Source organism: Lepidochelys olivacea, assembly GCF_965140295.1.
Source record: "Lepidochelys olivacea isolate rLepOli2 genome assembly, chromosome: 13".
In the NCBI taxonomy this organism is placed as follows: Eukaryota; Metazoa; Chordata; order Testudines; family Cheloniidae; genus Lepidochelys; species Lepidochelys olivacea.
The window spans coordinates 38,578,417-38,591,233 of NC_140423.1; the positions used below are offsets into that span (position 1 = coordinate 38,578,417).

A 12,817-nucleotide genomic window follows, 5' to 3' on the forward strand; every position below is an offset into this window, starting at 1 on the left:
TAGGGAGGAGTGGGGGGTTGGGGAGGACGGGAGGAGGGAGTAGAGAGGGAGTGGGGAGGGCTGGAGGAGGGAGGGAGGCGGGAGTAGAGTGGGATGGGTTGGGGAAAGGCTGGAGGAGGAAGTGGGGAGTAGAGAGGGAGTGGGTGGGTTGGGGGAAGGGCAGTAGGGAGGAGTGGGGGGTTGGGGGGGAGGGAGGGAGTAGAGAGGGAGAGGGGAGGAGGGAGGGAGTGGGGGGGCTGGAGGAGGGAGGCAATTGGGGGGTGGGAGGGGCCACAAGTCCCACTAGAGCTGCCCTGCGAGGCTGGGCCATGGTGGGGCACTGCCACCGGGGGGCAGGGCAGGCTCAGCCTTGACTCAGGCTGTGGGGGTCTGTGTGTGCCGGGGGTGGGGGCTGAGAACAGCTTCTAGCCTCTCCCCCTCCCCCACTCCCACAGCAGGATCCCCTCCCCTTGGGTCTCTGCATCCTGTACCCCCTCCTCAATTCCTGCCCCCCTCTGGGGCTGGGGGTGCCCCCAGGATGGGGAGGGGCCCTAGGCCCAGGTGCTGGGAGCTCCTGAGGGTGAGGGGACAGTGGCTCTCCCCCTCCCTTTTCTCAACTCTGCTCTTGGGGAACCAGCCGGTGGCCCCCTGACTCCACAGTCAGAGTGTGCGTGACCAGGGCGCACGGTGACCCCCGGCCTCCATCCACCTCTGGGATCCATCCATCCACCCGCCCACCCCCTGCCATGCCTTTCTTCCCCTCACCCCCACTTCCCCGGCTCAGCACATTGCCCCGCTGGCAGGGGAAAGTCTGGGCCTGGCCCCATTATCAGCGTCTCCCAAGGCCAAGTGGGGGCAAAGGTTGGGCTGGAAGGAGGGATGGCAGTGGTGGAGGCACGGGGTGGGGGATGGGCAGGCAAGAAGTTCCTCCTCCAGCCCTGGGTTGGATGGGATGGGTGGTTAGCGGGGGTGGGGTGGAGGGGGTGTTGGCCTGGGGGATGGGGCAGATGGGCCCAGATCCTGTCCCCCACACAGGGGGGTAGAGGAAGAGGAGAGCTCCCTGGGGAGGGAAGGATGCATGGATTGATGGAGGGGTTTGGGGGGCAAATGGATGGTTATGTTGATGCAGTTACTCTGTGGAACTCCCTGCCGCATGTGGAGCAAGGTTTCCTAGAGAGGGGCCAGCCTAGGCCTCCGGATCCAGGGAGGGGTTGACCCCAACTCCCAGGGCTGGGGAAGCCGCGCTGGGGCCTCTAGGGGGTTGTGCTTCTCCTTGGGGGGCACCTGGGCTAGATGGGGAGAGAGAAGGAAAGAGGGAGGTGGCAAAGGGAAAGAAAGAAAGAGGGAGGGAGGGAGGTGGAGGAACAGAAAGAGAAAGAAATAAGATGAAGTGATGACAGAAAGAAGAGAAATTGAAGTGAAAGAACAAGAAGAAGAAAGGTGGAGCGCTAAAGAAAGGAAGAGAGGAAGCGATAAAAGGAGAAAGAAAAGAACCAGACAGAGAAGCGGAGTGATGGAAAGGAAAAGAGGGAGTGAGGACGAACTCAAAGAGGGATGTAGCCAGCAGAAGGGAAGTGGCTCTGGGCTGGCCGAGGGAGGAGTCTGGGTCCCCCGGGGGTCGGTCGCTGGGAGCCGGGGCTCCAGCCCCAGGAGAACGAGGGAGTGAGCCAGAGAGACGGACGGAGAGGAACACACTGCCGGGGAGCAGAAACCCCCTGGCAGAAGGAGAACTCCGCGCTGGAAGGAGGGAGCGAGAAAGTCCTCGAGGGAGGAGTGCCGGGCAAGAGAGCCTTGTATAACCTCTGGGCGAGCGAGTGAGAGGTGCAGAGGGAGAACTGGGCGCCAGAAAAGCCCCCGGGGAGGAAAGAAGTCCCAGAGAAGTCCCAGCTGGAAGGAGAATATCCCTGGGCTGGCGAGCCCCTTGTAACTGGAGCAAGGGAAGGAAGCAGGCGGCGAGAAGGAGGAAGCCGAGCGAGATCAAACCGGTCTTGGGTTTCCACGCTGCGCGCTCTCCCCTCCTCCGCCGGGGATAGGACGGAAGAGGGGAACGAGTAAACAAGGAGGGACAAGTGCTGAGATTTCGCGAGCAGGGGGCCGGAGCGGCCGGTTCCAGAGACCTCGGACTGGACCGCACCAGAACCAGTTCCCGGTCCGGTTCTGGAAGGAGCCTAGTACCAGCGCCGTCAGAATCAGAGTGCCAGGTACAGAACTGGGCCAGTTCTAGGGGACAAGAGCCCAGAACTCACGTGAGAGGGAACTGGACCTGCATGTCTGGCCCCAGAATCAGAGGCCCAGAACCAGCCTGGATCTAAGGGTACCAGATCCAGAGTGTAAAACAGAACAGTCCCAGTCCAGAACCAACTGCGACAGAACCAGTCCAGTTCCAGGGATTCCAGAACCAGAGAGAGAGAACCAGCTGGGAATCCAGACCTAGACTGAGACAAAACCAACCCAGTCCAGGGAATCGAGAACCAGCTGGGTTCTAGAGGATCTGAACCCAGAACCACCTGGGTTCTAGGAGATCTGAGTCCAGAACAACAGTGACAGAACCGCCTTGGGATCGAAGCCTAGAACCAAGAAGACAGAACCAGCTGGGGACTAGGGAGCCAGATCACAGAACCAGACCAGGAGGGAAATACACAGAACCGCCCTGGTTCTAAAAGACCTGAGACCACAACCAGCAGGACAAAACTGCTCTGGTTTTAGAAGATCTGAGCCCAGAAACAGCCCAGTTTCCAGGCATACGTGTCCAATACAAGTGATTCCAGAGCGGCCCGCTCTGGATCGGTGCCCAGTGTTCCCCAGCACCATCTGGTCTGGTCCCCTACCATGGAGGAGGGTGCGCGGCGCCGGGGTGGTTCCGAGAAGGCCACAGATGGCCCAGATCAGCTGGCAGAGGGTGGCGTGGGGCTCAAGAAAGAGATCGGGCTGGTGAGCGCTTGCGGCATCATCATAGGTGAGTGGCGGGGGGTGTGGAGGAGGGACCCCAACTCTGGTCCAGGGGGCCACTGGGATCCCCCCTCCTGTTCTGTGTCATTCTCTCCTTCTATCTCTCCATCTCTCTTTTCCCCCTTCCTTCCCCCTTCCCCCCCTCTGCCCCCAGCCTGGCTGGCTCTATAAATAGCCTGGAACTGCCTGTCACCTTGTGGTCCTGTTATTCTGATCCGATTAGTGCTGCCAGCCTTCCCCTCACCCAGCGAGGGGGCCCCACCCCAGAGCCAGCCGCCTCTCAGCGCTGGGCAAGGGGTCCCCGTATAACCAGGCCCCGTGCCCCACCCCAGAGCCAGCCACCTCTCAGCGCCGGACAAGGAGTCCCAGTATAACTAGCCCCCATACTCCACCCCAGAGCCAGGCGCCCCAGCCTGCAGTAGCAGGGGACAGGGGGTCTGGGCTTTCCACTTCGATGGATCGGAGCCATGGACCGTGAATTCCTGGTGGCTCCATTAATCCTGCTCCAGATGGTGTTGCTCAGCAGGTGCCCGGAGACGCCAGCGCGTGGGAGGGAGGGGGGGTTGGGGGCTCAGAGACAGGCCCAGCCCCCTACTCACCCCCTGCACTGCCCCTCACTCCTGACCCACAGCCCCCTGCTAGCCCAACCCTGCTCCCTCCCAGCCCTGCCGGTGCCCCTTCCCCCCACCGGGTCAGAGTCCCTCCCCATAGCCTAGTTTATGGGGTGAAATCTAACCTGATATGTTTCAGAGTAACAGCTGTGTTAGTCTGTATTCGCGAAAAGAAAAGGAGGACTTGTGGCACCTTAGAGACTAACCAATTTATTTGAGCATAAGCTTTCAAGAGCTACAGCTCACTTCATCGGATGCATCCGATGAAGTGAGCTGTAGCTCACGAAAGCTTATGCTCAAATAAATTAGTTAGTCTCTGAGGTGCCACAAGTCCTCCTGTTCTTTTAACCTGATAAGATTACAGTTAAGGACTCTGCCCCACTCCTTCCCTTCCCACATTGCTCCCTTCTCCCCAGCCAGGATCCCCCCCAGTGCCCCTTCCCCTGCGACTCCTCCTAGTGGGGGGGTCCCCACAGTTCTCTGCCAGCCGAGAGGTGGGGCTGCGGGTTGGAAGTGAGGGGCACCCTCTTTGTAATGCCGCTTGAGTTGCCATGGCGATCATTAATGAAGGGCTGGTTGCTAATGAGGGGGTTAGTTCTGAGTCTAGAGCCCCCATCCTCCCACCAGGCCCTGGGCCCTCTGCCCCCCTCTCCTCTTATCTCCACTGCCCTCCCCCAGTAAAACCCCATCTCCCGTTCCCCCCCAGCCTTGAACGCATCCCCCTCTCTTTGTAATGCTGTGCCCCCACCCCAGGCATGCAGCTCCGCCACCCCCACACCTTGGCTCCCACCCACAGCCGCAGCAGTGTAATTTGCTAATGGAGCACATGGAGCCAGGAAAGAGGGCAGCCGGGAGGTGAAAGAGAGACAGGGATATGGCAGGGAAGGGGGCGGCGGCGGATGGCAGCTCGGCTAGAGGAGGGGATGTGGGGTGACATTTTAAATGTTATCATTAGACTCCAGAGATAACACTCCCCTGAGATGCAGGAGGCAGGTCACCCCTCTCCGAGCGACTGGCCCAGGCTCTCGGCAGACTCAGGCAGTGGCCCGGCAGGTCACACCTTTCTGAGCGACTGGCCCAGGCTCTCGGCAGACTCAGGCAGCGGCCCGGCAGGTCACCCCTCTCCGAACGACTGGCCCAGGCTCTCGGCAGACTCAGGCAGCGGCCCGGCAGGTCACACCTTTCCGAGCGACTGGCCCAGGCTCTCGGCAGACTCAGGCAGCGGCCCAGCAGGTCACACCTTTCCGAGCGACTGGCCCAGGCTCTCGGCAGACTCAGGCAGCGGCCCGGCAGGTCACACCTTTCCGAGCGACTGGCCCAGGCTCTCGGCAGACTCAGGCAGCGGCCCGGCAGGTCACACCTTTCCGAGCGACTGGCCCAGGCTCTCGGCAGACTCAGGCAGCGGCCCGGCAGGTCACCTCTCTCTGAGCGACTGGCCCAGGCTCTCGGCAGACTCAGGCAGTGGCCCGGCAGGTCACCCCTCTCCGAACGACTGGCCCAGGCTCTCGGCAGACTCAGGCAGCGGCCCGGCAGGTCACACCTTTCCGAGCGACTGGCCCAGGCTCTCGGCAGACTCAGGCAGCGGCCCGGCAGGTCACACCTTTCCGAGCGACTGGCCCAGGCTCTCGGCAGACTCAGGCAGCGGCCCGGCAGGTCACACCTTTCTGAGCGACTGGCCCAGGCTCTCGGCAGACTCAGGCAGCGGCCCGGCAGGTCACCCCTCTCCGAGCGACTGGCCCAGGCTCTCAGCAGACTCAGGCAGCGGCCCGGCAGGTCACCCCTCTCCGAGCGACTGGCCCAGGCTCTCGGCAGACTCAGGCAGCGGCCCGGCAGGTCACCCCTCTCCGAGCGACTGGCCCAGGCTCTCGGCAGACTCAGGCAGTGGCCCGGCAGGTCACCCCTCTCCGAGCGACTGGCCCAGGCTCTTGGCAGACTCAGGCAAGCAGCCCGGCAGGTTACCCCTCTCCGAGCGACTGGCCCAGGCTCTCGGGAGACTCAGGGAGCAGCAGGGCAGCCCTGTCTCTAACTCCCATCCCCATCTCTTGCTTCCCCCGCCAGGTAACATCATCGGGTCGGGGATCTTCGTGTCGCCAAAGGGCGTGCTGGAGAACGCGGGCTCCGTGGGGCTGGCGCTACTGGTGTGGATCATCACAGGGCTGATCACGGCTGTGGGAGCGCTGTGCTACGCCGAGCTGGGTGTCACCATCCCCAAGTCCGGCGGTGACTACGCCTACGTCAAAGACATCTTCGGGGGGCTGGCCGGGTAAGGGGGTGGGGCCCCAGGGGGCTGGCTGGGGGGCAGCCAGGCCCAGACCCCCTCTCATGCCCTGCTGTGCCTCCCAGGTTCCTGCGGCTGTGGATCGCGGTGCTGGTGATCTACCCCACCAACCAGGCCGTCATCGCCCTCACCTTTGCCAACTACGTGCTGCACCCGCTCTTCTCCACCTGCCTGGCGCCCGAGAGTGGGCTCCGCCTCCTGGCGGGGGTGTGTCTGCGTGAGTACCCCCTGCCATTCCCATTGGTGCAACCACTGGTCTAGCTGGCACCTGCAGACCGGCACCAGCTGTGCCCAGCCGAGACGGGAGTCGCTGAGTCAGTGCTGGGTCAGCAGGAAAGCATCTGCGGGCGTCTGTCTGGCCAGGACGTCTGTCTGGCCACGTGTGTGTCCCTGTGTCTTGCCACTCCCTGCGTGGGGACAGGCCAGCAAAGCTGGCGGGGGGAAGGGCTGGCTGGCTGGGGCTGCGGGTTGGGAGTGAGGGGCACCGGCAGGGCTGTGGGGGGAAGGGCCGGGCTAGAAGGGGGCTGCGGGTTGGGAGTGAGGGGCACCGGCAGGGCTGTGGGGGGAAGGGCTGGGCTGGCTGGGACTGCGGATCAGGAGTGAGGGGCACCGGCGAGATGTGGGGGAGTGTTATCTGGGGCTCGGTTTCCTGGGTGCTGAGGCCATTTGTGGGTGCTGGTGACTGGGGGGGGTGTGTGTGTGTGAATGCTGGAGCGTGTGCGGTGGGGGGTGTGCATGGGGGTGTTGGAGGGATGTTGGGTTGGGGAGGTGCAGGCGGGTGCTGGGGGGTACTGAGCAGCGGGTGGCTCTGGCAGGGGCTGGGCTGGGAGTTATTTACACCCTGTGACGAGAGGGGGAACCCCCCACACACTCCGCCTGTCGTGGTCTCAGGTTCCAGTAGGGGGCGGCAGCAGGGGGAATGGGCTGTTTGGTTCTGTTGGGGCCCGGGGCCTGCCCCCTCACCCCCGCACCAGGCTGGGTCACAGACAGGAGCTGGGCACGGGACCCAGGCATCCGGGGCACTTTTGTCAGTGGGGCTCTGAGGGCGGCTGGAGCGAGGGCCAGGCACAGGGGGCAACACTGTGTGTGTGCTGCCCCCGCCACAGCCCCCCCCACCCAGTCCCTCATTCCCAGCCCCTCCCTTGCTCCCCATTACCAACTCTGCTCCACCCTGGCCCCCAGATTCCTGGCCCCTCCTGGCTCAGCCCCCCTATTCCCAGCCACACCCACCCTCCACCGCAGCCCCTTGTTCCCAGCTCCCGCCTGGGGCCCACCTGCCCCAGGTCTGGCCCCCCATTCCAAGCCCCCCTCCCCCAGCCTGCCCCCCATTTCCACCCTCCCCAGCCCAGCCCCTGGCTCAGATCCCCACAGCAGGCAGCTCTGGGTGTGGGGCTGACCCTCTGTTGCCACAACATCCCCACGCCAGGCTGGTTATCTCCCCGGTGGGGCAAGGGCAGCCTTGGGGGGGGGGGAGCACCCCACCCCGTCCCCACCCTGAGCCCTCCCTCTGCCCCCAGTGCTGCTGACTTGGGTGAACTGTGCCAGCGTGCGCTGGGCCACGCGGGTGCAGGACGTCTTCACGGCTGGGAAGCTCCTGGCCCTGGCGCTCATCATCATCATGGGCATCGTGCAGATCTGCAAGGGTGAGACGGGGGCACCGGGACTCCCGGGCTAGCTGTGGGCAGGGCACCGGGGGGCATTGGGATGGCTGAACCAGCTGGGCACAGGGCAGGGCATCAGGAGGGCAGGGGGACAGCGGGGCGCAGGGCAGGGCACTGAGGGGGGGCGGAGTTGGGACAACCGGATGACTGGGCACAGGCCAGGGCACTGGGGGGGATGTTGGGATGGCTGGGCCAGATGGGTGCAGGGCAGGGCACGGGGGGGCAGGGGGATGGCTGGGTGCAGGGCAGGCCACCAGAGGGGCAGGGGAAGGGCCAGGCGCAGGGTAGGGCACCGTGGGGGGGGGGGCATTGGGACAGCCGGGCTGGCTGGGCGCAGGGCAGGGCACCGGAGGGGCAGGGGGACAGCCGGGCTGGCTGGGCGCAGGGCAGGGCACCGGAGGGGCAGGGGGACAGCCGGGCTGGCTGGGCCCAGGGGGTACCCATGCCATGGTGCCACTCTTGCACAGGGCACTACTACTGGCTGGAGCCGCGACACGCCTTCGAGGCCTTCACGCCGGTGGACGTGGGGATGGTGGCGCTGGCCTTCCTGCAGGGCTCCTTCGCCTACGGCGGCTGGAACTTCCTCAACTACGTCACCGAGGAGCTGGTCGACCCCTACAGGTCAGTGTGGGACCCCGGTGTCCGGGCCCCCCCGGGATCAGCACCCCTCTGGGGAACCCCGAGGTCAGCGCCCAGCTGGGGAAACCCTGCGTCCAGGCCCTGCCCCTGCCATTAGTGCCCAGCGAGGAATCCCTGGTGTTCGGGCCCCCCGCCCCCGCTGTTAGCGCCCGATGGGGGAACCCCAGCATCTGGGTCCCCCACAGCTGCTGTCAGCGCCTGCCTGGGGAACACCGATGTCTGGGCACTGCCGACTTCAGTCCCTCCCTTCCCTGGGGTCAAAGTGTGCCCCATTATGGAACCCCAGGGGACCCCGGCATCCAGGGGTTGCACACACTCACACTGCCGCCTCCCCAGGAACCTGCCACGGGCCATCTTCATCTCCATCCCCGTGGTCACCTTCGTCTACGTCTTCGCCAACGTGGCCTACGTCACCGCCATGTCGCCCCAGGAGCTGCTGGCCTCCAACGCCGTGGCCGTGGTGAGCCCCGCCCCTGGCCTTTGCCCCGCCCACAGCCCCCAAACCACTCCCACAGCCCCCCAACCCCGCCAACATGGCCTACGTCACTGCCATGCCGCCCCAGGAGCTGCGGGCCTCCAACGCCATGGCGAGCCCCGCCCCTGGCCTTTGCCCTCCTCACAGCCCCCCAAACCATTCCCACAGCCCCCCACCCCGCCAACATGGCCAATGTCACTGCCATGTCGACCCAGGAGCTGTTGGCCTCCAACACTGTGTGGCCATGGTGAGCCCCGCCCCTGGCCTTTGCCCCGCCCACAGCCCCCCAACCCCGCCAACATGGCCTACGTCACTGCCATGTCGCCCCAAGAGCTGCTGGCCTCCAACGCTGTGGTGAGCCTCGCCCCTGGCCTTTGCCCCGCCCAAAGCCCCCCAAACCACCCCCACAGCCCCCCAACGTGGCCTACGTCACCGCCATGTCGCCCCAGGAGCTGCTGGCCTCCAACACTGTGGCCATGGTGAGCCCCGCCCCTGGCCTTTGCCCCACCCACAGCCCCCCAACGTGGCCTACGTCACCGCCATGTCGCCCCAGGAGCTGCTGGCCTCCAACACTGTGGCCATGGTGAGCCCCGCCCCGGCCTTTGCCCCGCCCACAGCCCCCCAAACCACTCCACAGCCCCCCAACCCCGCCAACGTGGCCTACGTCACCACCATGTCGCCCCAGGAGCTGCTGGCCTCCAACGCCGTGGCTGTGGTGAGCCCCGCCCCTGGCCTTTGCCCCGCCCACAGCCCCCCAAACCACTCCACAGCCCCCCAACCCCACCAACGTGGCCAATGTCACCGCCATGTCGCCCCAGGAGCTGCTGGCCTCCAACACTGTGGCCATGGTGAGCCCCGCCCCTGGCCTTTGCCCCACCCACAGCCCCCCAAACCACCCCCACAGCTCCCCAATCCCACCAATGGAGCCTATGTCTCTGCCCTGTCACCCCAGGAGCTGCTGGTGAGCCCTGCCCCACCCCTGGCCTGAGCCTCACCCCCAGCCCTGAGCCCCTCCTCTAGGCCCTGACTCCACCCCTTGGCCCTGAGCTCTGCCCACACTGCCTGACCCCACTCCCTTGGCCCTGACCCCACCCCCTGCCCTGAGCCCCTACCCTTGGCCCTGCCCCTGCACTGAGCTCTCCCCCAATCTCCTCCACTCTTTTCCCCCCCCAGACGTTCGGGGAGAAGCTGCTGGGTGTCATGGCCTGGATCATGCCCATCTCCGTGGCCCTGTCCACCTTTGGGGGTGTCAACGGCTCCCTCTTCACCTCCTCCCGGTGAGTGACCCTGCCCCCCCACAGGCCCTGCCCTGGGGGTGGGGGGAGGGGATGGAGTCTCCTCTCCCATCTCAGATCCCAATTTCTGCAGCCTGACGTTCACCCTGAACCCTACTGATGGCACCGAGAGCCAGGTCTGTTGGGCCCGGAGTTCCCGCATTCTATCCCCCACTCTTACGTCTCCCCTCCCCTCACAGGCTGTTCTTCGCAGGAGCCCGTGAGGGCCACCTCCCCAGCCTGCTGGCCATGATCCACATGCGGCGCTGCACCCCCATCCCCGCCCTCCTCTTCACTGTGAGTCACCTGGGCCTGCTGAGGGCGGGGTCACTGGGGCGGGGGTGGAGTTTGGGGAATGGGGGCAGAGTCTCTGGATCAGGGAGCATGGCTTGCGGAATGGGTGCAGGGTCTCTAGGACAGGGGTGGGGCTTGCAGCATGGTGGTGGGTGGGGTCTCGTATGGGGCGGGATCCGGCATGACCCCGCCCCATAGTCCCCCTCCCTACAGTGCGTGTCTACGCTGCTGATGCTGGTGACGAGCGACATTTACACCCTGATCAACTATGTGGGGTTCATCAACTACCTGTTCTATGGGGTGACCGTGGCTGGGCAGATCGTGCTGCGCTGGCGCCAGCCCCACATGGCCCGCCCCATCAAGGTGAGCCCGCCCCCTGCCCCACATGGCCCGGCCCATCAAGATGAGCCCACCCCCGCCCTGCCCCCATTCCCTGCCCCCAGCCCCACATGGCCCGGCCCATCAAGGTGAGCCCACCCCCTGCCCTGCCCCCATTCTCCGCCCCCAGCCCCACATGGCCCGGCCCATCAAGGTGAGCCCACCCCCTGCCCTGCCCCCATTCCCCGCCCCCTGCCCCACATGGCCTGGCCCATGAAGGTGAGCCCGCCCCCTGCCCTGCCCCCATTCCCCGCCCCCAGCCCCACATGGCCCGGCCCATCAAGGTGAGCCCACCCCCTGCCCTGCCCCCATTCCCCGCCCCCAGCCCCACATGGCCCGGCCCATCAAGGTGAGCCCACCCCCTGCCCCCATTCCCCATCCCCACATGGCCAGGCCTATCAAGGTGAGTCCATCCCCTCCCCTGTGTTCCCTGCCCCCAGGGCTTGCCTCCTGCCCCACATGCCCCACCCCCTACCCTGCCCCATTTGCCCCACGTGCTGAACCGCACCAAGGTGAGCCCCACCCTGCATATCCTGCCCACCGCATGAAGGTGAGCCCTGCCCCACTGCCCCCTGTATGCCTCGACTCCGGCTGAGCCCCATGTCCCCCACCAGGTCAGCCTGTTCTTCCCCGTCGTCTACCTGCTCTTCTGGGCCTTCCTGCTGGTCTTCAGCCTGTGGTCGGAGCCAGTGGTGTGCGGCGTGGGGCTGGCCATCATGCTGAGCGGGGTGCCCGTCTACGGGCTGGGCGTGGCCTGGCACCGCAAGCCACCCGCCGTCTACACCTGCCTGGGTGAGTGGGGGAAAGGTCTGGAGGATGGTGTGGATTGCACTCTCAGCAAATTTGCAGATGATACTAAACTGGGAGGAGTGGTAGATACGCTGGAGGGGAGGGATAGGATACAGAAGGACCTAGACAAATTGGAGGATTGGGCCAAAAGGAATCTGATGAGGTTCAATAAGGATAAGTGCAGGGTCCTGCACTTAGGACGGAAGAACCCAATGCACAGCTACAGACTAGGGACCGAATGGCTAGGCAGCAGTTCTGCGGAAAAGGACCTAGGGGTGACCGTGGATGAGAAGCTGGATATGAGTCAGCAGTGTGCCCTTGTTGCCAAGAAGGCCAATGGCATTTTGGGATGTATAAGTAGGGGCATAGCGAGCAGATCGAGGGACGTGATCATCCCCCTCTATTCGACATTGGTGAGGCCTCATCTGGAGTACTGTGTCCAGTTTTGGGCCCCACACTTCAAGAAGGATGTGGATAAATTGGAGAGGGTCCAGCGAAGGGCAACAAAAATGATTAGGGGACTGGAACACATGAGTTATGAGGAGAGGCTGAGGGAGCTGGGATTGTTTAGCCTGCAGAAGAGAAGAATGAGGGGGGATTTGATAGCTGCTTTCAACTACCTGAAAGGGGGTTCCAAAGAGGATGGCTCTAGACTGTTCTCAATGGTAGCAGATGACAGAACGAGGAGTAATGGTCTCAAGTTGCAGTGGGGGAGGTTTAGGTTGGATATTAGGAAAAACTTTTTCACTAGGAGGGTGGTGAAACACTGGAATGAGTTACCTAGGGAGGTGGTAGAATCTCCTTCCTTAGAGGTTTTTAAGGTCAGGCTTGACAAAGCCCTGGCTGGGATGATTTAGCTGGGGATTGGCCCTGCTTTGAGCAGGGGTTGGACTAGATGACCTTCTGGGGTCCCTTCCAACCCTGATATTCTATGATTCTAAGGGGGCGCAGCCGGCTGTGCAAGGGACGGGGGTTTGGGGGCAGCCGGCCTGGGAGCGGGGGAAAGGGGGCACAGCTGGGGTGCAGCCGAGCGGGGGAAGGGGAGCAGCTGGCCAGGGGGCGGAGGAAGGGCCCGTGCCCCCCCTGCTCTCTAACCCCCCCCCGTCTCCCTCCAGCGGCAGTGACGCGGGTGGCCCAGAAGCTGTGTGGGGTGGTGTACCCTGAGATGGAGCCCCCCAACCCTGACCGCACCGAGCAGCTGGAACCCATGTGCAACAGCGGGGACCCCAACCAGCCCCACGACTGAGCCCCCACCCTGCCATGGACTGCACCCCACAACGCCTGCCCCTGCCAACGGCCCCTGCCCCGCTCTCCACGGCTCCCCACGGCCCCTGCCCCGCTCCCCACAGCACCCTGCTGCCAGAGGTGGGAGCTCCATCACTCACAGATGCCTTAACCCTGTTCTGTGGCCCCCGACGTTCGGGCCCCAACTTTGTGGCCTTTCGACCGTTTGTCTCTGGTTTTTGATGTAATAAATACAATGACCTCAA

The 12,817-nt window shown here is 64.5% G+C and overlaps 1 protein-coding gene across 3 annotated transcripts; it reads left to right on the forward strand.

The window, feature by feature from the left end:
- The first annotated feature begins 1,630 nt into the window (after positions 1-1,630).
- On the forward strand, positions 1,631-12,817 carry SLC7A8 (solute carrier family 7 member 8). Of its 3 annotated transcripts, none has more exons than XM_084645564.1 (11): positions 1,631-2,935; positions 5,598-5,802; positions 5,883-6,034; positions 7,335-7,460; positions 7,946-8,099; positions 8,454-8,577; positions 9,766-9,869; positions 10,067-10,163; positions 10,374-10,523; positions 11,153-11,330; positions 12,443-12,817. In XM_084645564.1, the coding sequence occupies exons 1-11, from the start codon at positions 2,809-2,811 to the stop codon at positions 12,571-12,573; spliced, it is 1,548 nt and encodes a 515-aa protein (XP_084501690.1). In that variant the 5' UTR covers positions 1,631-2,808; the 3' UTR covers positions 12,574-12,817. The 3 variants fall into 3 exon arrangements, with proteins under 3 accessions (XP_084501690.1, XP_084501689.1, XP_084501688.1); XM_084645562.1 differs by lacking the exon at positions 1,631-2,935 and adding an exon at positions 4,497-5,477; XM_084645563.1 differs by lacking the exons at positions 1,631-2,935; positions 10,374-10,523 and adding an exon at positions 4,493-5,477.

Excerpts from the sequence above, each read along its gene's own strand:
- SLC7A8 (XM_084645562.1), top strand. The coding sequence starts at position 4,520 with ATGCAGGAGGCAGGTCACCCCTCTCCGAGCGACTGGCCCAGGCTCTCG. Across the intron at positions 8,100-8,453 it reads GAGCTGGTCGACCCCTACAG|GAACCTGCCACGGGCCATCT; the intron begins GTCAGTGTGGGA and ends CCGCCTCCCCAG. Across the intron at positions 11,331-12,442 it reads CGCCGTCTACACCTGCCTGG|CGGCAGTGACGCGGGTGGCC; the intron begins GTGAGTGGGGGA and ends GTCTCCCTCCAG.